Consider the following 27280-nt stretch of genomic DNA (forward strand, 5'->3'; position numbering starts at 1 on the left):
GAGGGGGAGAAGGGACTGAGAAAGGGCGTGTAAATCAATGTGTTTGATATTTCTGCGAGGGTGTGAAAATTTGTGGAGGGGGGGTTGCATACTTGGAGAAGAGAGGGAAGAGAATGTGAGTAGGTTGTGGTCAGACAGGGGGAAAGGCAAGTTAGAGAGGTTAGATAGGGAACAGAGGCGAGTGAAGATGAGGTCCAGCGTGTGGCCATCTTGTGAGTAGCTGCAGAAGACCATTGGGTGAGGCTGAAGGAGGAAGTGAGTGTTAGAAGTTTGGAGACAGATGAGTGGGAAGTGTCAATGGGGATATTGAAATCACCCATGATGATGGTGGGGATGTCGGTGGAAAGGAAGTGTAGTAGCCAGGTGGTGAAATGGTCAAAAAAGGCAGTGGCTGGCCCTGGAGGGCGGTAAATGACAGCCAGCTGAAGGTTGGAGGGGGCGTAGATGCGTACGGAGTGCACCTCAAAAGAGGGGAGCGTGACAGAGGGTGGTAGTGGAATTGGTGTAAAGGAGCATTGGTCGGACAGGAGCAAACCAACTCCTCCACCATGCTTGTTAGTGGGGCGGGGGGTGTGAGAGAGTTGGAGACCGCCATAAGAAAGTGCAGCAGGAGAGGCAGTGTCAGAGGGGGTGAGTCAGGTTTCTGTGATGGCAAGGAAGGAGAGTTTATTAGTGATGAACAGATCATGAATATAGGATAGTTTGTTGCAGACAGAGCGAGCGTTCCATAGAGCTCCTGTTAGTGGGACTGGGGGAGCGGGGGCTGGGTGAATGGGTATGAGGTTTGCGAGGTTGCGGAAATTTGTGTTAGGTTGTTGAAGAGGGTTTGAAGTGACAATAGGGATGTGGTGAGGAGGACCAGGATTTGAAGCAATATCCCCAGCAGTGAGGAGAAGCAGTGAGAGTGTTAGTAAGTGGGAGCAGGAGAGGCCATGAGATGGACGTGTGTGTCTGGAGACACTGGGTGAAATGTGGAGGAAAATATCTGCGGGGAAGGTGAGATGGGTGGGTAGGATGGAGGGAGAGATGAATAGTTCATTTCTGGCTTTAGGGATCAGAGGGGGCAGTAGAAAGTGAAGTATTATAGGGGTGAGAGTGAATAGAAACACAAACATTGTTTACATTGCCTATGTATGCTGTTACCTTCCGGTCACTTCCGGCCCAATTCTGGCCTAATTCAATGCATCATACTTATATAGTGCATACTTGTATTGGTGCAGACGAAAAGTCTTGTGCAGACTTTTTGTTGCCCCACTACAAACACATACAAGTGCACTCAGCTGTGAAGGGGTGGGTTGCAAGACTAACCCCTTGATCACTCAATCAAAAAAAAAATAAAAAAAATTCTTGAATTTATTGTGTAGTTAATGTATGATTTGTGTTATATATATAGATGTTGTTTTGTGTAGTTGCCAAGTGTTTGTGTAGGGTGCTGTAAATGTTCTGGGTGCTGTCTGGGTGTGGCGATGTGTGAGAGCGGTGTTGTTTGTGTGTTGCGTTGTGTGTGTTGCGTTGTTTGTGGAGCGCTGTGTGTCTGCAGCGTTGTGTGTGTGTGTGGTGCTGTGTGTGTTGCGCGGTTTGTGTGGGTGTGGGTGTGTGTGTGTTTTGGGGGAAGGTATGTTTTGTGCAGTGTGTGTGTGTGTGTGTGTGTGTGTGTGTGTGTGTGTGTGTGTGTGTGTGTGTGTGTGTGTGTGTGTGTGTGTTGGAGGAGTAGTCCTGAGGGGTGAGGAGTATAATAGTAAGAGTAGTCCTAGAGAGAGAGGAGTATAATAGGAGGAGTAGTCCTGGGGGAACATGAATATAATAAAAGGAGTAGTCCTGGGGGGAGAGGAGTATAATAGGAGGAGTAGTCCTGGAGTAGAGGAGTATAATAGGAGGAGTAGTCCTGGGGGGAGAGGAGGATAATAGGAGGAGTAGTCCTGGGGGGAGAGGAGTCTAATAGGAGGAGTAGTCCTCGGGGGAGGTGTCTAATAGGTGGAGTAGTCCTAGGGGGAGGTGTATAGGTGCCCAATATGTGTGGGGGGCGTGGCCGAGCGGGCAGAGTGTGTGGGGGCATGGCCGAGCGGGACTGTGGGGGCGTGGCCAAGCGGGCAGAGTGTGTGGGGGGCGTGGCTGAGCGGGCAGAGTGTGTGGCGGGCGTGTCCGAGCGGGCAGTGTGTGGGGGTCGTGGCCGAGCAGGCAGAGTGTGTGGGGGCGTGGCCAAGCGGGCAGAGTGTGGGGGGGCGTGGCCGAGCAGGCAAAGTATGTGGGGGGTGTGGCCGAGCGGGCAACTATGCAAAGTGGTTTCTATAGTTACCCGATGTGTATCATGGTTACCAGCGTACGCCGGCTCCGGGACACGTCTGCCGGGAGCCGGGGTAAGCTAGTAAGCATGGTACACATCAGGTAACTATTCAAAGCGAAAGTGCTGGTTCACTTTTTGCTTGTTGGTCTCCTGCTGTGTAGCACGCATCGGCGTGTTTGACAGCGGAAGACCAAAGATCTGAATGGGCAGGGAGCCGGCATATGCTGGTAACCATGGTACACAATCGGTAATTAAGCAAAGTGGTTTCCATGGTTACCCAAAGTGTACCATGGTTACCAGCGTACGCCGGCAACCCCAGCAACGCGAGGTTATGTCTCGGCTGGGTTGCCGGTGTGGGCTCCCGGGGGCGCAGCACTCACCTGGGAGTCGGGGCTCCGTGTGTGTTCGGGGAATGCGTGCGAGGGGTGGGGGCAGGCCGAGCGGCCAATCCGTGCGAGGGGGCGGGGCCAGGCTGAGCCCAGCGGCCAATGCGACGGTTGTCGCTGTAATGACGTCATTTTGGAGCAAGACAGACAGACAGAATAAGGCAATTATATATATATATATATACATACAGTTAGGTCCAGAAATATTTGGACAGTGACACAATTTTCGCGAGTTGGGCTCTGCACGCCACCACATTGGATTTGCAATGAAACCTCTACAACAGAATTCAAGTGCAGATTGTAACGTTTAATTTGAAGGTTTGAACAAAAATATCTGATAGAAATTGTAGGAATTGTACACATTTCTTTACAAGCACTCCACATTTTAGGAGGTCAAAAGTAATTGGACAAATAAACCAAACCCAAACAAAATATTTTTATTTTCAATATTTTGTTGCGAATCCTTTGGAGGCAATCACTGCCTTAAGTCTGGAACCCATGGACATCACCAAACGCTGGGTTTCCTCCTTCTTAATGCTTTGCCAGGTCTTTACAGCCGCAGCCTTCAGGTCTTGCTTGTTTGTGGGTCTTTCCGTCTTAAGTCTGGATTTGAGCAAGTGAAATGCATGCTCAATTTGGTTAAGATCTGGTGATTGACTTGGCCATTGCAGAATGTTCCACTTTTTTGCACTCATGAACTCCTGGGTAGCTTTGGCTGTATGCTTGGGGTCATGTGAACGGGTTCTTCTTCACCAAAGAAAGTATGCGGCGATCATCCACCACTGTTGTCATCCGTGGACGCCCAGGCCTTTTTGAGTTCCCAAGCTCACCAGTCAATTCCTTTTTTCTCAGAATGTACCCGACTGTTGATTTTGCTACTCCAAGCATGTCTGCTATCTCTCTGATGGATTTTTTCTTTTTTTTCAGCCTCAGGATGTTCTGCTTCACCTCAATTGAGAGTTCCTTAGACCGCATGTTGTCTGGTCACAGCAACAGCTTCCAAATGCAAAACCACACACCTGTAATCAACCCCAGACCTTTTAACTACTTCATTGATTACAGGTTAACGAGGGAGACGCCTTCAGAGTTAATTGCAGCCCTTAGAGTCCCTTGTCCAATTACTTTTGGTCCCTTGAAAAAGAGGAGGCTATGCATTACAGAGCTATGATTCCTAAACCCTTTCTCCGATTTGGATGTGAAAACTCTCATATTGCAGCTGGGAGTGTGCACTTTCAGCCCATATTATATATATAATTGTATTTCTGAACATGTTTTTGTAAACAGCTAAAATAACAAAACTTGTGTCACTGTCCAAATATTTCTGGACCTAACTGTACACACAGTATATATATGTGTGTATATACATATATGAGTATACTGTCAATATTACATAGTGTATTACATATTTACAATTTATTACAGTTTTTTGTGTTCTAAAGTTGTATTCCAATAAATATATTTATATTCTATCTAAATATCTTGATTATTGTATCATAAAAGTGATTAAATGTCTGATGTTCACATTGTACTACAATATATTTTTCACTTAAATAAAAGCAATATATGTGGGAGTCGGAGTCAGAGTCGTGGAGTCGGAGTCGGTGCAAGGGAAATTGAGGAGCCGGAGTCGCAGGTTTGGCTTATCAACTCCCCAGCTCTGCATTCAGGTAAACAGCACTTAATCCTGTGTAGCCGGATTATAAGTCTTTATAAGTCTATGGCGTTCCAAATCATGCCCTTTAAAATGGTGGTTGAAAGAGTTAGGGGGATTAGAGCAGGTGCGTTATATTTACCAGTCTCTGCAAGGTTGTAACGCTACTTCCGGGGCGGCTCATTACCCTCATACATATTCACTGCTCTCCCCGCCCACTGACGCAGTCAGACCACGCCCCCAGCCTTTGTGACAGTGTGTCTGACTACTTGGAATCGCACACGCTGTGTGCATATAGTAGTGTAAAAATAAATTTAGTGGAGAGCGGACGAATCCTGATCCTGAGGACAACAGCAAAACTAACAGCTGCTTCTGGTTCCGGCGCTGTGATGTGAGGACGCAGAAGTCAGAGCTCCACACTGCACCCGACCACAGACCGACCTTGACGGCCCCACAGACGCGGAAGGCAGCGGAAAACAAGTGCTGGAGAGCGGGAGGCGCCGATACATGGAGTGGTACCTCCTCAGAAGCAGCGGCAGGCAGACAGGGCAAGGAGCGGTGGAGGGGGAGAGCGCAGAGCGGGATCCCAAAATGGCGGCTGACACGGGGCATGGAAGCCTGCAGGAAGGTGAGCGCTATGTAATGGAGGAGGTGAGGGAGGCACAGAGCGACAAACCGGGCGACAATCCAGCAGCACAGGGGTCTCACCAAGTGGTGAACCTGCAGATAGACTATACCCGCCTTGCGGGGGAAGTGGCAGTTTACCTGGCTGATAGGATCAAACCAGCACTGGAAGATATGGTCCGGGCAGCGCTCTCCCCCATACAAGAACAGATTAACCAGCAGGGAACCAGACTGTCTGAATGTGGACAAAGACTCTCTGATACAGAGGATGAGGTGGCAAGGCTGAAGGGGCAGTTACAGGAGGTGACAGCAGGGTCCCAGATTATGAAAGACAAACTGGAAGACCTGGAAAACCGCTCCAGAAGGAGTAATTTGAGACTTGTAGGTCTGCCAGAATCTATAACTATGAAGCAGCTGGACAGCATATGTGAATCTGAGCTCCCCAAGGTGCTGGGCCTGACACACAGATGCAGGGTAGAAAGAGCACACAGGGTGGGCCCTGTAAGAGACCAGCCAGACCAACGGAAAGTAGCGGGAAAAGAAAGTGGTACAGGGGCTCCTGGATCAGCCAGACCACGCCAAGTAATGATAAAGTACTTGGAATATAAACACAAGGAGGAACTCCTGCGTGCGTTTAGAGGACGGAGAACACCACTGTTTATACATGGACATAAAGTGCTAGTCTTCGGCGATTACTCAGTGGAAGTTACCCGCAAGCGGAAAGCCTTTAGCAAAGTCTGCACTGAGCTGTACCGCAAAAATATAAAATTCCAACTGCTATATCCGGCAGTGCTGAGAGTGACGCAACAAGATGGATCCCTTTTCATCACTAAAGAGCTGAGGGAGGCGGAGAGATGGCTGGGGGGCCTTGGAGAGAGGGAACACCTGGGAAGAACAACAGAAAAGCAAAATGAGGCGCCTGGAGGGGGATAGGAGGGGGATCGGGCGATGAGACAGAGTGACTGGATGGATGGGGGGAGGCAGCGGAGAGGTGGACACTCTGAGAGCCCCAAAGCCCAAAGAGCATCGACCCACAAGTCCGGACAGCAAAGGAAAGGGGACACTTGAAAGACTGAAAGGTCGGGAAGATACGACCTCATTTACAGAAGAGATTGACATTTTGAGGGGGGGGGTGTGAGTGGGCCCTGAGGATGTGCTATTATTAACGCCCTAAACTGGGGATGGGACTCCCGGCTGGCACTTCTCCTCCTACCTCGGCCCCTCCCCTTACCTCCCCCCCTTTTTTTTTCTCTTCTCATTCCCTCTCTCCCTTTCCTTCTTTCCCTCTCTTCTCCTCTTCTCTTCTCCTTCCCTTTCTTTCTTTCTTTCTCTCTTTGTCACCTCTCTACATATGCCTGCCCTGTTTCTTCACACTCGTTGAGGTAATGGATGACACACATATGTCTGGAGATCGAGGCCCTGTTCTTCCTTTCCCTTCTTTTCTGCTCTCTCTCTTTCTGTGGACCGACGCATATTCCTCTCTTCGGCGAATGACATGCATAGTCAAGGAGAGAGGAGAGATTGAATGTTGAAAAAAGCGTTATGTAATTAATTAAGAGGGTGACACGTTGATATGTCGGTTGGGGGCCCAAGAGGTAATACATGGTGAATATACAATTGGCCGGGTAAGGGTTGCGGAGAAGGGAGCATCACAGAAAAAATGGAAGTGTTTTGGAAAATGACTAAAGTTGGGGGACAAGTTAAAAAGTTTGTAGTTGTTAAATGGACTAGGGTGATTAGTTGGGCTCAGGTAAAACACTGTTACAGGCAAGGAAAAAATCTAGATGAGACGTGGAGACACACACATGAGAGAACACATAACGACGTAGAAGTCATGAGGAGTTGGGACAATGGTTAAAATTGTATCCTGGAACGTAAAAGGCTTGAAATCCCCACAAAAACGCATGATGATATTGTGACACCTTAAAAGACTGAAAGTAGACATCGCATTACTGCAGGAAACCCACCTACAACAACAGGACTTCTTCCGTATGCAAAATCTATGGGTAGGAGCGGTAGTCGGGTCAGGCTCCATGGGAAGGAAGGCAGGGGTACTGATTTTATTAAACAAACACTTTAACCATAAGATAGTGGCCCAAGATAGTGATGAAGATGGGAGGTACATACACATCAAATTAACTAGCCCGCAGGGAGAGCTTAGCATACACAACGTATATGCACCCAACAACGAACAAAACTCATTCTTTAAATTAATCACAAGTAAACTGGGAAGGGATGTGGAACCAAATAAGATAGTAGGGGGGGGATTTTAATGCTGTAGTCTCAAAGGAGGAAGATAGGAGATATAGCAAAGACCAAGGTAGGCAGAATAAGAAGGTAAAGGGCTTGATGGCTAAACTCCTGGAGGACACAAACCTACAAGATAGTTGGAGAATACAACATCCATATGAACGTGAATTTACACACTACTCACACCCCCACGAAACGTGGTCAAGGATCTACTACATACTGGTCGACCAAAATCTTTGGCACAGGGTCAAAGAGGTTAACATAGAGAACATGGTGATATCAGACCATAGTCCGGTGACCCTAGACATAAATGACACAATTCAAAGGGGGACAGATTATATATGGAGATTTCCGTCATTCCTACTCAAGGATAAGGATTTTGTTAAAACTCTAAAGGAATGGTGGGAGGAATATAGCAGTACAAACAATGAACATAAAGAAGAGGTAATGTTATTTTGGGAAACAGCGAAAGTAGTGCTAAGGGGGAAACTGATGGGGCATGTAGCCAAAATCAGGAAACAGACGCAAAAACAATAACAATACGCGAGTAACACACTCAGAGAAAAATACACAAGATACCTAGAAGACAAAACCCAAAGAGCAAAAGAGGATTGGAAGGAAGCGAAACAAGAATTTGACTTATGGGCAGAGAGAAGAGAAGAGTTAGTCCGGTCACAACAGGAGGTTGATCTACCTAAAATTTGGAAATAAGGCAGGGAAACTATTGGCTAACCTAGCGAAGGGAAGACGACCAACAACATTGATAGCTAATATGACAAGACAAGACGGGAGCAAATCCACAAACCCACAAGAGATTAATCAGATTCTGGGGGATTATTATGCTAAATTGTATAGCAAGGGGGAGGAATCAGGAGGAGGAGGGAAAGACTGGTTAAAGAATCTAAAACTCACACAAATCACCACAGACGAACTGAATAGACTGAACGCAGACATTACAGTAGAGGAAGTACAAGCAGCAATAGGAGAACTGAGTATACATAAAGCACCGGGGCCTGACGGGTTTAATGGGGAATTTTATAAAGCGCTGAAAGAGCAAATATCGCCGACACGGACACATATGTTTAACAAAATACTGGGGGGAACAGAAATGTCTAGACATCTCAATACTGTGTACATAAAACTTCTACCCAAGGGAGACAGAAATTTGGACGACCCAACAAATTACAGGCCAATCTCACTAATTAATCAAGATCTCAAATTAGTGGCCAAATTGATGGCCAACAGATTGGCTGAGATATTACCAAGGTTGATCTCTCCGGCCCAATCGGGTTTTGTAAAAGGTAGAGCAACGGTGACGAACGTAAGGAAAGCCATGTTAGTAATGGATGCCATTAGACATAGAGATCCCCAAGGAGGGGAGTTACCAGCCATGATCACGTTAGATGCTGAAAAAGCGTTTGATAATGTGCAGTGGTCATGGCTGGAAACGGTAATGGACAGCATGGGCTTCAGGGGAGCATTCAGATCATTTATAGGGGTACTATATGCAAACCCTCAAGCCAGGGTGGCGACGCCTGGGTTTTTATCACGACCCTTCCCACTAACTAAAGGGACCAGGCAGGGATGCCCGCTGTCCCCTCTCTTGTTCAATTTGGCCATGGAGCCATTATCAACACTGTTCAATGGAGGAGAATGTTTTGAAGGTATCAGCATCGGAAAGGAGAGAATATATTCAGTACTATTTGCAGATGATGTCATATTATTTATGAACAAACCCCAGAATGATCTCCTGAAGGCATTAAGCCAGATAGAGAGGTTTGGGACCATGGTAGGTTTTAAATTGAACAAAGCAAAATGTGAAATATTGTTTCTGAATGAGCGACACATGTCATCCCTGAAAACCCTGGGGATAGGAGACAACATAGGTGGGATACCGATAGCAAGATCACACCTTAAATATTTGGGAATACAGTTGAGGAGACAGTCTGCCTCGATTTATGAATTAAACTATAAACCACTAATAAAGAAAATAGAGCGGGAATTAAAGAAGTGGGAGGGGCTACCCCTATCTTTGTTAGGTAGAAACCACCTCCTAAAAATGATGAGTTTCTCAAAACTTCTGTACCCGATGCAGACTATCCCCATATTAATGAAACATATAGACATAAATAGATTGAACAAAGCGTTCTCGGCTTTCCTATGGAGGGGAAAAAGACCAAGAATTAGGGCGGAAAAATTAATGTTACCAGTGGAAAAGGGGGGAATCAAGCTGCCAAATGTTCGAGGATACAACCTCGCATGTTTGATGAGACATGTCATAGACTGGCTGAGGAAGACGAATAATTATTCAGACATAAAACTGGAAAGTGAGTTTTGCAAACCCTGGGACCTGGGGGCAATATTACATACATCACTTGCCTTCATTCCGAGGAATATTAAACACTCTTTGGTATGAAGAGATACGGTAATGGCATGGAAAGCAGTGAGGAAAAAAATGTAACTTATCCTGGCGCATTTCCAAGTACCTAAATATCTGGAAATTTCCAGAATTCCCAGCGGGGAGAGAAAATAAATTATTCTCAGAGTGGAGGAATAAAGGGATTGAAGGGGTGAAGGACCTGCTGCATGAAACAGAACATAGATGGTTGTCATATCAGGAAATAGTGACAAGGTATAGGTTATCTCCATTCCAAATTATACAATACAAACAGTTAGAAAAGGGAATAATGGGGTTACTGAGGGACGTTAGTAAGGAGCAGGGGATGAATGAAATGGACCAGTTCATCATGAAAGATAGGCTGGAGATTACAATCTCCTCACTGTACAAAGACCTGAGAGCAGTTTTAGTCCCATTACACCATGATCAAGTCTGGGGAGCATGGTCACAGCAACTGGAAGACGCAGAAGCAGGGGATAAGATACTGCAGGGGTGGATGAGAATGAGGAAAGAAGTGGTCAATGAGGGATGGAGGGACACACAATTTAGGTTAATACATAGAGCAGTATATGGTTTTAACATCGCAAACAGACAGAAGGTGAACAATCTGGATCATTGCCCTAAATGTAAAAGGCCAAAAACGGATCTATTTCACGGGATCTGGCAGTGTGCATGTGACGCCCTGGGCAAGCCAGGGGTCACAGGTAAGAACACCATTACACCCTACACCCCGGATAGGTACACCAAAGCTAACCCAAAATCCTTGTTGCCTTCCTCCAGGGGCTGATGTCCACACCAGGGGGTGGGCCAGGCGGTAGGCTCTGCCCACCGAGGAGTTCACAGCCCTGGAGGCGGGAAACCAGGCAGTTAAGCTAGGGAAGTGGAGGAGTGAGGAGCAAGTTGAGCTCAGGCAGAGCTTGAGTGAAGAGGAGAAGAGTTGAAGCTAGGGGAGTGAAGGAGAAGGAAGTGGTAGAGGAGCTAGTGAGAGGAGTAAACAATAGAAGAGAAAGTGACAGTTAGAGAGCCTGAGGTCGGTCCGGGTGTGTGCCCCGGACTGAGACAGCAAGGTCAGCAGACGGCGGTGACTGTCTGCAGGAGAGGCTCCTTGGAGGTTGCCGAAAGGACCGTGGACGGGTGGTGGCCCGGCGGTACTGGAGCGGTATACGAAGAGCAGCCAGCACCATTGGCAGGGGCCTTTCGGATCCCGGCAAGGCTAGGAGTCGCCGTGAATTTGCCAAATCCGTCAGTGAAGGGGACCTCCTGGGTCTCCCAACACATAAGTCCCGATTAAGGCAACAGTCCAACCGTAGTGGAGAGACACCGCCACCGCCAAGGCACCAGTTTCTCAGGGCCAGCGCCTGCGGGCAAAGTGGGGCTCCTCCGGCCCAATATCCAAGCCGGGGAGCGGGTTACCGGTGGGAACCCATCGCTACCAACATTCATCTAGGTGCAGGGACAGAGACCGTCACCGTCAACTACCGGGAAAAAGCAACAGCAGCCGTCCGTGGGAACCGTCTTCCAGCCGTGTGTTTTACCGTGAACTGTGTCACCGTCTCAGGCTGAGTGAGTACCACAGTGCCGTGAGGCACAGCGCTGCCCCCGCGTCCCTGCACCCCGCCAAGCCCTGCACCGGCCCTGCCATCCAGCATCCCTCACGTCATCACTGGGCCCCGGGACAACTACCCCCCCTACCCACGGAGGGGAGAACTAACAACTTTGCTGCTCCCTGTCACCGCTCCCGGGATCCCCATACAGAGCAGCGGTGGTGTCCATACAATCACCACAACCGTGGGTGGCGTCACGGACAATAAACTATCCCAAAAAAACAAATCCCTTTCACTCACGGGCGAGGAGCGCCGCTCGAGTCCCCGGGATCCGGCCCATCGCTCGAGCCACCGAGCAGCAGCAGGCCGCAGCAGCAGCGGCAGCCGGACCCGAGCAGTGGGAGAGCGCGGTGTCCCCTCCTCTGCCCGCGACACCCAGAAAGCCAGAAATTCTGGGAAAGGATGCGGGCACTTACAATGCATACCTGGGGAGTAGAAGTGAAAATGGATCCATTGATATGGATTTTCCATTATACGACCGATGGAAGGGAAGAAGGAGGAGATAAACAGGGGACCACAATACCAAGATTGTTTCACAGCATATCTATGATCTGTAAAAAGGCCCTAATGCGCAAATGGCTCGAGGGTAGTGTCCCAATGGAGGAGGATGTGCTGGGGCAGATTAAAGTGCTGCTCAGAATTGAGCAGCTGGAAGCAGAAATGAATAAGGATGAGCTGCCGAGAAAATTTTTTAAAAAATGGAGGAAATTCATAGTATGTGGGGTCGCAGAAATAAGAAAAATAGTATCTCCCTTCATCAACACAGAATGGTATCTACTGGAAGATATTCAGGGTACATTGGGTATGTTCCGATTGAATCTACAGCAGAGTCACGTTGGCAGGGTGGGATGATCGTTTCAGAGAAAGGTGGCGAATATATGGGGACAAAAGGTAGAGGAGTTATGTGTTCTCTCGAGTCTGAAATGCAGTGTATATGTTAAAATGTTTGGGGGGGATAAATTGGGATTAAAGAAAGGAGGGGTCAAGCTGAATGTGGGCGTACTGGAAAGATGAACCATTTTATGTAATATTGTTTAACCTGATGTAATGATTATGAAAACTGGAATAAAGTTTGTGTTTAAAAAAAAAAATAAAATTTAAAAAAATTGGCGTAGGGTCCCCCCATATTATGATACCCAGCACAGATAAAGCATACAGCTACAGGCTGCAACCCTTTATGAGAGTAATGAGTGGCCCTGGAAGTAGTGTTAGGCTGTGTGCGGCACGTCCATTCTTAAAATTCTGCAGCGATTTGTCAGTGCATGTGCGCTTCAAATCGCTGCAGAAACACTGCGTATTGGATGCAGTGTGTCTGCAGAATAGATGCAGATTTCATGCGCTCTGGATGCTGCCTCTCATGTAGACAGAGTGGGAGCAGCGTCCAAAGCGCACAAAATAAGTGACATGTTGCTTTTTTTAAGCACAACGATTTGGATCAAAATTTCAGCATGCAAATCGCTGCGCTCAAAAAAAAAACGTGCGGATGGATTATGCACAATCTTCATAGATTGTGCTGGGGACGCAGGACGCATGCTTTTACACTGCAGTGCAATACGCAGCGTAAAGGCATGAAAAGCGCGCACGTACGCACACAGCCTTACCACCTCACAGGAGACTTGGTAAGTATAACGCTCCTGCCTCCTGCTTATCCCTATTTTCTTTCTTTTTCCTTTCTTTTATTTATCCAGGTGGCCGGATTCGCATAGTTACATCTTTTTTAAATCTCCTGACTGCTGAAGACATGGCGTACAGCCGTTCTACCAACTGGGAGTGATGTTGAACCCTTGGAACATGTCCTAATCGGGTTCTAGCATCTTTTAGAAGCTTATCATGTGTGTTTAGGATCTTTAATGAAATATGGGAATTTGGCACACTCATGGATATCTTGATTAAAATCCTCCTGTTGAACCCCTTGTTTGAATAGGCAAGGGGGGAAAAATATTTGATTATCAACCAAGCAAATTATATATGTCCAATTGAAATAAAGGGAAATGGAAGTTGGATATCTGGAACTAACAAACCATCTAATCCTACAAATCCCTTGAAGATTTTTTGGAGTTCATATGTGGATCACTGAAACTAAGAGTGGATATGTGATGTATTCGTGATTTGGTTATCAAGAATCTGAACATTACTAACACGGGCTAACATTTCTTCCTCTGGACTAATACTAAATGCTGGTTTGGTTGGTATTAGCTAATTTATGCCAACAGGTGTAACCATTACGGTACATCTTTGCCTGGTGGGATATTTATTGTTTTGTATACAACAGAGGTGCTAACCTTCGAGATTTAGATTTTCATTGGTATCCATTAATTGGATAAAAGTTATCTGAATTGTGAATTGTGAATACTAGTGAATATCCATTCACTCTGAAGAAAAGTGGCCTTTGTGCAATTTTTTTATCCGAAAGGGATCAAAGGTATCACTAACCTGGATTGTCTTTGCAATCAATGGTAGAGGCAAACTAAGGGCGGCTTTGCACGTTGCGACATTGCACGTGCGATGTCGATGGGGTCAAATCGAAAGTGACGCACATCCGGCGTCGCAGTCGATATCGCAACGTGTAAAACCTTTTTGATACAATGAACGAGCGCAAAAGCGTCGTTATCGTATCATCGCTGCAGCCTCCGACATTTCCATAATGCCGGTGCAGCGACAGGTGCGATGTTGCTCCTCGCTCCTGCGGCAGCACACATCGCTGTGTGTGAAGCCGCAGGAGCGAGGATCATCACCTTACCTGCCTCCCGGCTGCAATGAGAAGGACGGAGGTGGGCGGGATGTTTACATCCTGCTCATCTCCGCCCCTCCACTTCAATTGGCCGCCTGCCGTGTGACGTCGCTGTGACGCCGCACGACCCGCCCCCTTAGGAAGGAGGAGGGTCGCCGGCCAGAGGGACGTCGCACGGCAGGTATGTGCGTGTGAAACTGCCGTAGCGATAATAATCGCTACGGCAGCTTTCACTAGATAGTGCACGTGTGACGGGGGCGGGACTATCGCTGCAGCATCGGTAACACATTGTTACCGATGTCGCAGCATGCAAAGCCCGCCTAAGGGATCCTATTGTTCAATTTTTTGGTTTGTCATGAATGAATACATTATTGCATAAATATAGTCTTTATATGAACCACCATACTAATTTGACTATCTCTGTCTTTCACTCCTTTTCTCCTTATTGCCATCCATTTGGTTTCATTGCATGATTTCATATGATCACTGTAGCGTATGATATATCTGTATTGGAGTGGGGAATAGATGGGGAGAATCTAAGTAGGGTTTTGGCTTTTTGTTACATGACCAATCTGTGATACCAATTCATTGATAGTATATTTGATACCTAATTCTGATGCTCTTTGTGTACTATGTTTGTGGGTGTTCTTTTTTAGTCGGAAATCAATAAAGATTATTTTAAGAAAAATTTGGGGTAATTTTTGAGTAGAATACTATCCAGATAGTTACCCGGAGTTCCCTGAGAACTCCATCCCGGGTTCGGTGCACGGATACTAGGTATGCCATGCGGATCCAGACTTTTACAGTCTGGGTCTGTCCATCACTACCGATCACCAATAAAGTTGACTTTATTGTATTGGATTATTGTTTTTGACAACTTAAAATTGTTTATTGCTTCACTGTTTTTAGTTTTTAGTAACTTTATAAGAAAAAAAATTGCTGTATTTTTTACTTTTTTTTGTACACCTAAAATACTGGTATATAGACATGTATTTCTGAGTACCAGTACATTTTGCCTGTAAAGACAAATTTAGATCTATAAGAGTAGAGAATTCTACCATCTATAACAGTATTGCTTGTGGCTCACTGTTAAAGATTCTTCCTCCAATACTAGAGGACCTAAATTCAGGGCGAAACTAATGCGGGAGTCACACGGTACGATATATCGGGCGATATGTCGTCGGGGTCACGTCGGTAGTGACGCACATCTGTCATCGTCTGATATATCGTAGCGTGTGACAGCGGTGAACGAGCAGAAATACTCACCTTCTCGTTCATCGTTGACACGTCGCTCACTTTCAAAAAATCGCCCATCAGGTTGTTCATCGTTCCCGTGGCAGCACACGTCGCTCCGTGTGACACCCCGGGAACGACGAACACAGCTTACCTGTGTCCCGCCGGCAATGCGGTAGGAAGGAGGTGGGCGGGATGTTTACGTCCCGCTCATCTCCGCCCCTCCGCTTCTATTGGCCGACTGCCATCTGACGTCGCTGTGACGCCGAACGTCCCTCCCCCTGCAGGAAGAGGATGTTCGCCGCCCACAGCGTCGTCGCCCAGGAGGTATGTATGTGTGACGGGGGGGGTTAACCACTTTGTACGACACGGGCAACTAATTGCCCATGACGCACAAACGACGAGGGCGGGTACGATCGCTCGTGCAATCGCACGATAGATCGTCCAGTGTGACGCCCGCATAAGACTAAAGCAAAGTTAAGTGCACTCTCCCTGTGTGGTGGCAGGAGAATCTCTACTGGAAGTTGACAGAAGTCACAGGGCAGTGTCCAGAGTAAGACACAACATAGGACCTGTACTGTGAGTGCTATGGGCTGGTTTGTTGACACTGGTTATTTCCTTGCTGGGCTCCCCTCCCTCATGGCTAATGGGCCCCATGCAGGTGAACTAGCTGCACTGGTAATATATCTTCCCATGACAAAATGGAATAATATTGTCTATGACGCCATTAAATACGCCCTATAAAAAAACTGCACACTGTGCAGTATTCATTTTTTTTTAATTAATAGGAACCTATAAAAGATACAGTCATTTGGATACAAAGGCATGCACTGGGGGTATACACTAGGAGTATTTTCCACATATACTATGAAGTAGTATGAACACAAAAGTATACTTACTGAGAACATCTGGTCTGTGCATAGTGCAGAATTTGCGAATATGAATGCAGATGGAAGCTGCGCGCTTGTTTCCTGTTGTAAACCAAAGCCGCCACCACCTGATGCAGTTCCAAACAATGAACCTGTTGGGGCGCTTTGGGGAATACTCATTTCTAATGAAGACAAGTCATCAAATAGTTCCGGTATTCGCTAAAACAAAAAAAATGATTATTTTAATGAACATGATTTCTTGTGATCCAGGCAACCTGAGCATTTGCTATACAAGAGAGAATAATAACTTTGATTTATAATGATTTGCATGACAAATACAGTTTGTATAAAAATATTAAAGGGAACTTTTCTAGTCCAGAAATTCAGGTAAATGGCACTTAATACTGTGTAGCTGGTTTACTGGGAGAAAATGAATGCTGCAAGGAGAAAATGAAGTTATATCCTCCCTGTAGCCGCTCACTTACAGTTAATATGACAATGTAAGGATACATTACAGTCAATGCTCACTAAATACTGGGTGTGGGCATATCACTCCCTAGCACATTGATTGACAGTCTGTTCTGCACACACAAGCTGCAGAGCAGGCTGTCCATTTATGTCGCAGGGAGTGTTTGCAAAAGCGCTCAATGTATAGTGAGCATTAATTGTAACATCGCCTTGATGACTGGAAATGAGCAGCTGCAGGGAGGCTATAAATTCATTTTCTCCCTGCACCAATAAGTTACTACACAGGATTTAAACGTTATTTACCTGCAGATTACCCCTAACAGTTCATGGACAAACGTAATAGGTTTCTGACAGAGAGAAAAAAAAAGACACACACACACACACACACACACACACTTTAATCCAGGACAACTCCTCTAGAACACATACTGACCTTGTCTGGTCGCTCGGGATATGTTTATGTTAAACTATGGACGTTTTGGCTGCTCTTTTGCCTCCTGAAAAAGGCTTCTCCTTATCCTTTTTATATTTTTGTTGCACTGAGTGCTTCTGTCGGCCTATTTGAAACAGAGACACTGATCTCTGCACATTTACCTATTTTCATGTGTGTTATCTTATGCTTTTTGTTGAACACGGATACTGTAGTGTTATGTCCATGATGGATTATTATATGCTGTACAGATAACTACATATTTTTCATAGTTTCATTTTCCAAGATTTCATATATTTAGCTGGACTTCTCGCTCCTGTGGTCATTGTTCTCATCTTAACTAGTTGGTTTTATATTGTTGCACATTGATTTATCGCTATTGGATTTCGGTATGCTATTCATGTCAAACAGAACCTAAGTAATCACAGTCAAGATGTCGGAAATAGTGAGTCATTAAAATACTGAGGTTTATTATAATAACTGAGGAACAGGCGGTATGTACCAGAATTACAACAAAAAGTTAGGAATGTCATATGTATTGGGCCAGTTAATTTTGATTTTATAAATAGTAAGTAAATAGCAGCAGACTAGGTCAGCTAGTATGGGGCAAATGTGTTGGTCCAGCCTGATGCTGAACGGCTGCACCCCACCCACCCGATGTGACAATTTTAACGGTATCTGCATTGTCAAGATGCAGATACCGTTGAATACAACTTTGGCTCCCTATTCCACCATGGGAACTGTGGGGGCATCATACTGTGTAGATTATAGTAGGGGCATCATACTGTGTAGATTATTGTGGGGGCATCAGACTGTGTGAAGGGCTGTGGGGGCATCATGCTTTGTGGAGGGCCGTTGGGGCATCATACTGTGTAGAGGTCTGGGAGGCATCATAAAGTGTAGAGGACTGGGAGACATACTGTTTGGAGGGCTAAGAGGCATCATACTGTGTGGAGTGCTGTGGGGGCTTCATACTGTGTAGATGGCTGTGGGGCCCATCATACTATGTATAGGGGAGCTGTGGGGACATCATAATGTGTGGAAGGCTGTTGGGGCATCATACTGTGTAGAGAGCTGGGAGACTTCATACTGTGTAGAGTGCTGTGGAGGCTTCATACTGTGTAAATGGTTGTGGGGCCCATCATATTGTGTATAGGGGAGCTGTGGGGACATTATTGTAACGCCTGCCTGGATCAACAGACTTAGACAGGCTGTAATGGATAGACTAGAGGGAAGCCCCTCACCAAGCAGGACCCCCAGAACCCGGAAACCCTTTAACCCCTATACAGGGATTTGGAATTACACAGGGTACTGGAGATTTCTACCTGTGGAAGGCTGCAGTCCGAGAGAGTAGTCGTCAGGTAGGGTCAAACCAGGCATAACAGAAAAGGGACAGAATCGGCAGGCAAAGACGTAAACAGAAAACGTAGCAGTGGTCAGATCCGGGTCGGGCAGCGAGGTACAAAAACAGCAGGCAGAAGGGTAGTCAGGAAACACGCAGAAATCACAGGAATCAAAATACAAACAGCACATGAGCCAGGAGTACAGAACTATCTCTGGCAGTGGTCATGTGACAGGAGGGGGAATAAGAAGGGTGTGGTGTCTTCCTATTGGCTGTAGCTGAATGCTGGCAACTTCAGCTGGAAGACACATGCCACCCACAGTCAGCCAGCAGTATTGCAGATCCCAAGATAACGCAGCCCAGTGGCTGATCGGAGCCTGCGCCCACCGGTGCCGCTGGCATCGACTCCTCTCCCATCACCAGCACCATCCATGGCAGGAACACGGCGTCGCCTGGCGATCGGAGCAGAAGTCGCTGGAGCAGACTCCGGCGGTGACGTAACAATTATACTGTGTGGAGGGCTATGGAGGCATCATACTGTGTGGAAGGCTGTAGGGGTATCATACTGTGTGGAGGTTTGTTGGGGCATCATACTGTGTAGAGGGCTGGGAGGCATCATACGGTGTGGAGAGCTGTGGGGTATCATACTATGTGGAGGACTAGGAGGCATCATACTGTGTGTAGGGCTCTGGGGGCCTTATACTGTGTAGAGGGCTGTAGGGCCATCATACTGTGTATAGGGAGCTGTGGGGACATCATACTGTGTGGAGGCCTGTGGGGACATCATACTGTGTAGAAGGGTGGAGGAATCATATTGTGTGGAGAGCTGTGTAGGCATCATACTGCATGGAGGGTTTGGAGGCATCATACTGTGTGGAGGGCTGGGAGGCATCATACTGAGTGGAGTGCTGTGGGGGCTTCAAACTGCTTAGAAGACTGTAAAGCCATTATACTGTGCATAGGGGAGCTGTGGGGACATCATACTGTGTGGAGGCCTGTGGGGACATCATACTGTGTAGAAGGGTGGAGGAATCATATTGTGTGGAGAGCTGTGTAGGCATCATACTGCATGGAGGGTTTGGAGGCATCATACTGTGTGGAGGGCTGGGAGGCATCATACTGAGTGGAGTGCTGTGGGGGCTTCAAACTGCTTAGAAGACTGTAAAGCCATTATACTGTGCATAGGGGAGCTGTGGGGACATCATACTGTGTGGAGGCCTGTGGGGACATCATACTGTGTAGAAGGGTGGAGGAATCATATTGTGTGGAGAGCTGTGTAGGCATCATACTGCATGGAGGGTTTGGAGGCATCATACTGTGTGGAGGGCTGGGAGGCATCATACTGAGTGGAGTGCTGTGGGGGCTTCAAACTGTGTAGAAGACTGTAAAGCCATTATACTGTGCATAGGGGAGCTGTGGGGACATCATACTGTGTGGAGGGCTGTGGGGGCATCATACTGTGTAGAAGGCTTGGAGGCATCATATTGGGTGGACAGCTGTTGGGACATCATACTATGTGGAGGGCTGTATGGCATCATACGTATTGGGATAATTGGGAAACTTATAATGTGAGTAGGGAACTGGAGGTCTTAATATCTGAAGAGGAAACTGTGGGGCATCAAACTGTGTTGGGGAGCACTATAGAGGCATTATACTGTGTTGGGGCATTGTAGCAACATCAAACTATCCTGCAAGGGCATTATACTTTGTGGGGGGCATTTATGGGGGCATTATACTCTATGATTGGGGTATTTTAAAAGATTTGAACACTAATGGGCTTCAATAGTAGTAAAATTACTGTAACTGCCATAATACATGTCCTTTCCTTGTCTTTAAAAGTTGGAAGGTATGTCCTTCTGTGATTGCACCTCACTCTGACACTGCCAGTTTTTGTTTTGGTTTTTTTTTTCGTAGGGAGGCTCAATTAGGACTTTTGTTATGGAACTCTGTGATTTTTAAATATTCCCCTGCACATTCAAAAATACATTTACTTTACTATTAAAATTGAATACTCAAGCACATTGGAGGCTTCTAGTTATGTCATTTCTCAAATAATTGTGGTCTCATTAAAGACTGGATCCTCAAATATGATCCTTATGATCCAAATATGTTCCTTATACCGTAAATGTTCTAAACATTTAAGCTCATCTTCATCTGTAGAACGAGATTCAGTTATAAGCTGGGATGTATATGATTTGTGCAAAACTTTAAAAAAAATTGTAGCACAACAGTGTGGTTTTGGCAAATTGCCACAAATAATGCAGTACCAGATGAATAAATCTTCTAAAGTGATGAACTGAAATACATATGATTGATTTGATTAATAAATTATGAAATCCTGATAACAAACCATAAAAAAATGCTTACAGGAAATCTGTCACCAGGTTTTTGCCTCCTAATCTGAGAGCAGCGTAACATAGAAACAGAGACCCTGATTTCACCGATGTGTCACTTACTGTAATTCTTGCTGTAGATTTGCTAAAAATCACTGTTTTCTCAGCAGGAGATCATCACTAGAGGACTAGTAAAACTACTTCCATGTAGTCCTCCATACTCATGAGCTTTGTATAACCCCTACCCCCACCAATGATTGGCAGCTTTCTGTGTACACTGGCAGAAAGCTGCCAATCAGTGGTGTGGGGTTATATAAAGCTCAGCATTTCAGAGACTTGTTACATCTTGTCACATGGGTTTTTGCACAAAACTCGCCGACTGTCATGGCAGCATCAGACTCTGTTCACAATGCAGTTTGGCACTCTGTCCACTGGTTTCTCTGGTATTTCTGATCAACTCAGGCAGACTCGGGCACCGACCTGCTATCTGCTCATTCATAGACAGGCTAGCAAAAGTTAACGTCTCCTATCCTGCTTGTTAGGCTTCTTTGATCACATGTTGTATGGAAGCCAATCACTTCTGCTCCTCTCATTTTTAGGCTGGAGGAAATCTCCCACCCACTTCAACTATAGTTTATGCTATGTTGGTTTGTGAGTTGTGGTGTCCCAGACTTGCTGAAGAAAGAGTTGCTTGATGCTTGGTGTTGTTATGGAGTTACCCGTCGTCTTGTGCTTTCCAGCTCTTGTTTTCCACCTAATCTCTTTTGTTTTATAGCTCTGTGCATACTGTGTGATAGAGCAGTATGGGCCCCCACCCCAGTAATGAGTATGCCACCGAGTAACATCTATGCCCCCCAGTATTGTGTATACTGCCAAGTAACGTTTATGCCCCTCAGAAATATTTTTGCCCTCCAGAAATGTCTATGCCTCTCAGTAATGTGTATGCCCCCCTGTAATGTCTATATCTCCCTAGTAACATCTATACCCGCAGCCTCTCCTGTGATGTATATACTGTAGTCCCCAGCCCCCCCTGTGATGTATATACATCAGTGACAGTGTGCACTGTGTGAAGCCATATCTGCTAAACTGACTGACATCATGCAGAGCGCCCTGCAGAGTCATTCGCCCGGGAGGACCTGGACGGGAGACAAGTGGGGGAGGTGAGTGAGGCTGCTACCAGCTTCCCCATATTAACAATACCTCTAAGGTGTCTGTATGTATGCATGTATGATGTGTATATCTATGTATGTCAGTGTATATGACTGTGTCTGTATTTGTGTATGTTTCTATGTATTTTTGTGAATTTGTCTTCAATTATCTTTATGTAAGTATGGCTGTATGTGTACATACTGTGTGTTTGCATATTCATGGGATCCAGAGAGTTTTTCACCTGAGGCCAACAAAAACTTGGAGAAGGTCCTGATGACATGTAATGCATATTTTGCGTGCTGTCCCACCGAGGTATTGTAAAAGCAATAGATTTAACCCCTTAACGACAGCAGGCCGTAAAATTACGTCCTAGCGGTCATAATGTTACTGCCCGCGGTCTGCCGGCGGCAGCATGCCGCAATCGGCGCACATCTCAGCTGATTTTCACAGCTGAGATGTGTGCCTGCTAGGCACGAGCAGAATCATTATCTGCTCGTGCCGTTTAACCCCTTATATGGCGCTGTCAATATGTGACAGCGCCATTATAAGCGTGATCGCGGTAAACTTTTACTTACCTCCCGATACCAGAAGTCACGTGACGCGATCACGTGACTTCCGATAGTTGTCATGGTAGCACAGGGTCATGTGATGACTCCTGTACTACACCTGACTTGCTTTCACTTTCGCTGTGCCAGCGGCACAGCAAAAGAGAAAGAGAGCGTATCTGCTGTTTACAGCCTTGTAGCTGTGATCAGCAGATACTGCAGAGCGATCGGAATGCTGATCGCAATAGCCCCCTAGGGGGACTAGTAAAATAAAAAAAAAAAGTTAAAAAAAAAGTTTTAAGAAATTAAAAAAAAAAACCAAAAAAACCTAAATGTTCAAATCACCCCCCATTTGCCCCATTGAAAATTAAAGGGTTAAAAAATTAAAAAATATACACACATTTGGTATCGCCGCATTCAGAAACGCCCGATCTATCAAAATATAAAATCAATTAATCTGATCAGAATACAGCGTAGCGGCAAAAAAATTCCAAACGCCAAAACGACATTTTTTTGTCGCCACAACTTTTGCGCAAAATGCAATAAGAGGCGATCAAAACGTAGCATCTGCGCAAAAATGGTACCGTTAAAAACGTCAGCTCGAGACGCAAAAAATAAGCCATCACTGAGCCATAGGTCCCAAAAAATGAGAACGCTACGGGTCACGGAATATGGCGTAAAACATGCACCACTTTTTTCGGACAAACTTCCGATTTTTTTTTAACCCCTTATATAAAAGTAAACCTATACATGTTTGGTGTCTACGAACTCGCACTGACCTGAGGCATCACACCCACACCATATAGTGAACACAGTGAATAAAATATCTCAAAAACCATAGTGCTATCGCACTTTTTTTGCAATTTTTCTGCATTTGGAATTTTTTTGCCGTTTTCCAGTACACTATATGGTAAAACTGATGGTTTCATTTAAAAGTACAGCTTGTTCCGCAAAAAATGAGCCCTCACATGACCATATTGAGTGAAAAATAAAAAAGTTACGTCTCTCAGAAAAAGAATGGCGAAACAAAAAAACGGAAAGCGAAAAATCGCCCGGTCGTGAAGGGGTTTTAAGGGAATGTACAATATTTTATGGGCTTGGTGCACAGGATGTAATAGGGGATTGTACTGTGAATCCATAGAGGACTGCTGCGCATACATGAGGTTCAGGTATTAAGAAAATGTATCCTGTTATCTGGTAACCGTGGACAATCACAAAAAATCCCATTAATAAGGAAAAAACAAAACCACAAGAGTAGTTGGAAACTGAGCTGACTGCAATCCCCTATCTATCAGACAACACTAGAAGTAGCAGTGGGATGTTCCTCACACACCTAGACACCTCGTAACTGCCAGAGAAACTTGCTACACCTCAAAGATAGAAATGAGGAATCCTAACTTGCCTCGGAACAGTCCCCAGAAATAGAAAGCCCCCAACATGCAACAACGGTGATGTAAGAAACCACAATACACAGATAGAAAATAAATATAGATCAGCAAAGGTGAGGCCCGACTTACTAGATAGAACAGGACAGGACAGATAACTGATTGCGGCCAGCAAAAAAACCTGCAAAAAATACCAATCTCCTGATAAGAAAAAAATATCTGAGACCACACGGTCTCTCCCCTACTATATCAGGTACTCTTGTACTACACACTTTGAAAAGAACTGCAGATATAATAGGAAGAAACAAAATCACAGAACAAATAATATTCTAAAGTGCAAATACTCCAAATATGAACAGGGAGCAAGCTCCCTTTCTTGCTGGAGGAACTGCTCTGCTCACAAAAGCAGAAAGACAGATCCTCACATACAAAAAAAACAAACAGAACCAAATGGAATATGCAAAAACACTCAAGTGCAAATCCAGCAATTAAGCATAGAAACAGTAAATTTATCTGGGAGTAGATTCAGGCACCAAATAAATGGGAAAAACAGAAGGGAAAACTCTCAGACTGTAGAAAAAGGCTGTAAAAAAAAAACGGGCCCTGGCGCCCCCCAAAAAGTTCCCTTGGCCTATATGAAAAGATCAATACTATTAAATATTAGTAATAATTGGGGGTGCGATTGGAGCTATTGCATTGGGGCCCATGAACTTCAGGTTATGCCACTGGCATTGAGCATGCACACCTCTACTATAATGAGTATGGGGCTGCAACTCAGGATTGCTGGGGCTCCCATCACTCGGACCCCAAGTGATCAGTAAGTTATCCCATAATCTATGCACAGGGGACAATTTGATTTTCTGGAAATAACCCTGTATTTAAACTTCCAGTTGCAATAAACTGGCTTACATAAATTATATTGTACACCCATATCCTGGTGAATATGATCAATCACATCTGTAATTTATTTATTTTTAAGATATACTGTATCTTCTAAGAATTCCTATCTTTATGTGTTTCCAATGGGATTCAAATTATATAACTCAAGTGAGCTTTCTTATCGTTGAGTACTAAATATAAAAATGAATGGATTTATGTGTGAATGATGAGATAAAGTAGTAAATAATATAGATATCTGGTAGAAAAATAAAAGTAACAGATACAATGAATTTCCCATTACCATACGTCTCTTTTTTTTAGATGTAGCACGTTGCAGCAAAACAGGGGAAGCAAGTTTTTCTGGATATGCAAGTTCATCTGTAATCTGTAACCAAGGACAAAAAAATAGATTTTAGAATTCAGGAAAATATTTCCAGGAACCCTGCCTCAGTGGCCACTTCAGGGGTCTGTGGCTGCCATACCAAAACCCCACAAACCTCATACTACACTTGGCATCCCCAGCGCCTCTTCCGACTAATAGGCCCAGCGTGACTTATGCATGATGTCAAGGCAAGCTTACTAATCAGAAGATGGTATGGGTATGACGCAGGTAGTAGGGAATTCGCTGCTCTCTATTCCAGTGGTCATAGACCACCAATGTGGCTGCTGGACCAAGGTCCTGCTAATCCTTTGTTCAACTATTATATTTTATTGTACCCAACAAATGCAAAAAATATACAAAGTTGGGAATATTCTTTTACTTTCAACCTAGAACTATACAGTGTGATGCAATAATTAAAAGGGTTATTCCCATCTCAAAGACCCTATCCCAATATATAATAATAATATTAGCAAATACAATAATAAATGTAGTATAGTTCTTCTGAAAAGCTATGTCTCTTACCTCATGTTCAGGGCATTGGAGGATCTTGGGTGTCCATGGTTACAACCATGCATATAGGGACAGTTAGTTGCTAGTGGTGGTAAGCATGGATAACTAAGATCCTGCAATGTCCTGAACATGACATAAGCGACATAGTGAATCAGTACATATCTGAAAAACGTCATTCAGGCAAAATTCCCAACCACAAATTCACTGTAATGATGCAGAGGGAGTCACTTAAGACATCTCGTCTGGCCTGTGATCCGACGATGTCCATCTTTTTACTCGTCTTTTTATACGTGCACAAAAGTGAGGTCATTAACATTTTTGTTCACCTTTGAAAAGGAGGACACCACCGAAAAGAGACCACATGGATTCTGGAGTAACTCTGCTACCTCATTATAATGAATGAATCACCTGAATCACGAATTTCGGAGATGTAGATGGAAACTCTGATGTAAGTACTCAGCATAGAGCACAGGATAAACAAGAACTGATCCTAAATGTTCTGTACCCAAATCCCCACCAAATAGCATTTAACTCAACCCACAAAAACACAAATCCCCACTCAGGTCCATTATCTCTTAATGGAAATATAGGTGGCTTCCACATTACTGGTAACACAAAGGCACTCGAAAAACGCTATGGCTCCCCTCCTCAACAAAAGAAATCCAGAAAAATCTGGGCTCCCAAATCCAATTAACCCCCTCTCTTCTGAGCCCCACAATGTGCCTAAATCACAGTTAGCATTCACATGTTTGGCATTGTTGTAGTGAGGAGAATCTGCATAATTTACGGGGTGCAGGTTTCCAGAAGCATAAGCTGGGCACAATATATGGGCACTACAATGTACTGGGCAAAACAAGGACTTATGTGCAATTTTTAATTCTGCAACATTTACTGCATTTGACTCCATGGGTGTTTTCCAGAGATTAATCGTCACTACCCCAGTAGATGAATTCCCAAAGGGGCGTAATTTTCAACATGTGGTTAGTTGAGTGGGTTTCTGTTGTTCTAGCACTTAGGGGCTCTGCAAAGGGAGTTGAAAACTATGCTTGGAAAATCTGCTCTCCAAAAATCAAATGGCGCGCCTTCCCTCCCGACCCCTGTGGAGCAGCCAAACAGTGCTGCACAGTAACCTGTGGGGTATTTTGACGTTTAAGGGAAATTGTGTAACACATTATGGGACCTTTTTTGCTTATTCCACCTGTGAATATTGGAAATCTGGGGTTAAAACAACATTTTAGTCATAAAAAAGAGAATTTTGTTTACTTATCGTAAATTCTTTTTCTTATAGTTCCGTATTGGGAGACCCAGACCATGGGTGTTTAGCTTCTATCTCCGGAGGACACACAAAGTACTACACTTAAAAGTGTAGCTCCTCCCCCTGAGCTTATACACCCCCTGGTGAGCAGACCCAGCCAGTTTAGTGCAAAAGCTGAAGGAGAATAGCCACCCACAAGTAGAACAGAGCAAAAGCCGGAACAACCGGAGACTCTGTCCACGACAACAGCCGGTGATAACACGCGGAACAAGAAAATTGCCAACAGGGAGGGTGCTGGGTCTCCAAATACGGAACTATAAGAAAAAGAATTTACGGTAAGTAAACAAAATTCTCTTTTTCTTTATCGTTCCTTTGGGAGACCCAGACCATGGGACGTTCCAAAGCAGTCCCTGGGTGGGAAATAAACCGAAAAAAGGCAAGAAGTAGGCAGAACCTAAGTTCACAAATGGGCGACAGCCGCCTGAAGGATGCGTCTGCCCAAGCTCGCGTCTGCCGAAGCATGAGCATGCACTTGGTAGTGCTTCGAAAAGGTATGCAGGCTAGTCCAAGTG

At 45.3% G+C, this 27280-nt stretch overlaps 1 protein-coding gene across 7 annotated transcripts in view; it reads right to left on the reverse strand.

Annotated features, from left to right (window-relative positions):
• The window catches only part of PARP4 (poly(ADP-ribose) polymerase family member 4), a 354633-nt gene that overhangs the window by 122271 nt on the left and 205082 nt on the right, over nucleotides 1–27280 (reverse strand). For all 7 annotated transcript variants that reach the window (XM_075337413.1, XM_075337414.1, XM_075337416.1 and 4 more), the window contains 2 exons: nucleotides 24863–24946; nucleotides 16061–16249 (listed from right to left, as the gene is read on the reverse strand). In XM_075337413.1, coding sequence (XP_075193528.1) covers nucleotides 16061–16249; nucleotides 24863–24946 — 273 coding nt within the window. The remainder of the gene's footprint in view (nucleotides 1–16060; nucleotides 16250–24862; nucleotides 24947–27280) is intronic.

The sequence above is a fragment of the Anomaloglossus baeobatrachus genome, chromosome 2 (genome assembly GCF_048569485.1).
Source record: "Anomaloglossus baeobatrachus isolate aAnoBae1 chromosome 2, aAnoBae1.hap1, whole genome shotgun sequence".
Classification (NCBI taxonomy): domain Eukaryota; kingdom Metazoa; phylum Chordata; class Amphibia; order Anura; family Aromobatidae; genus Anomaloglossus; species Anomaloglossus baeobatrachus.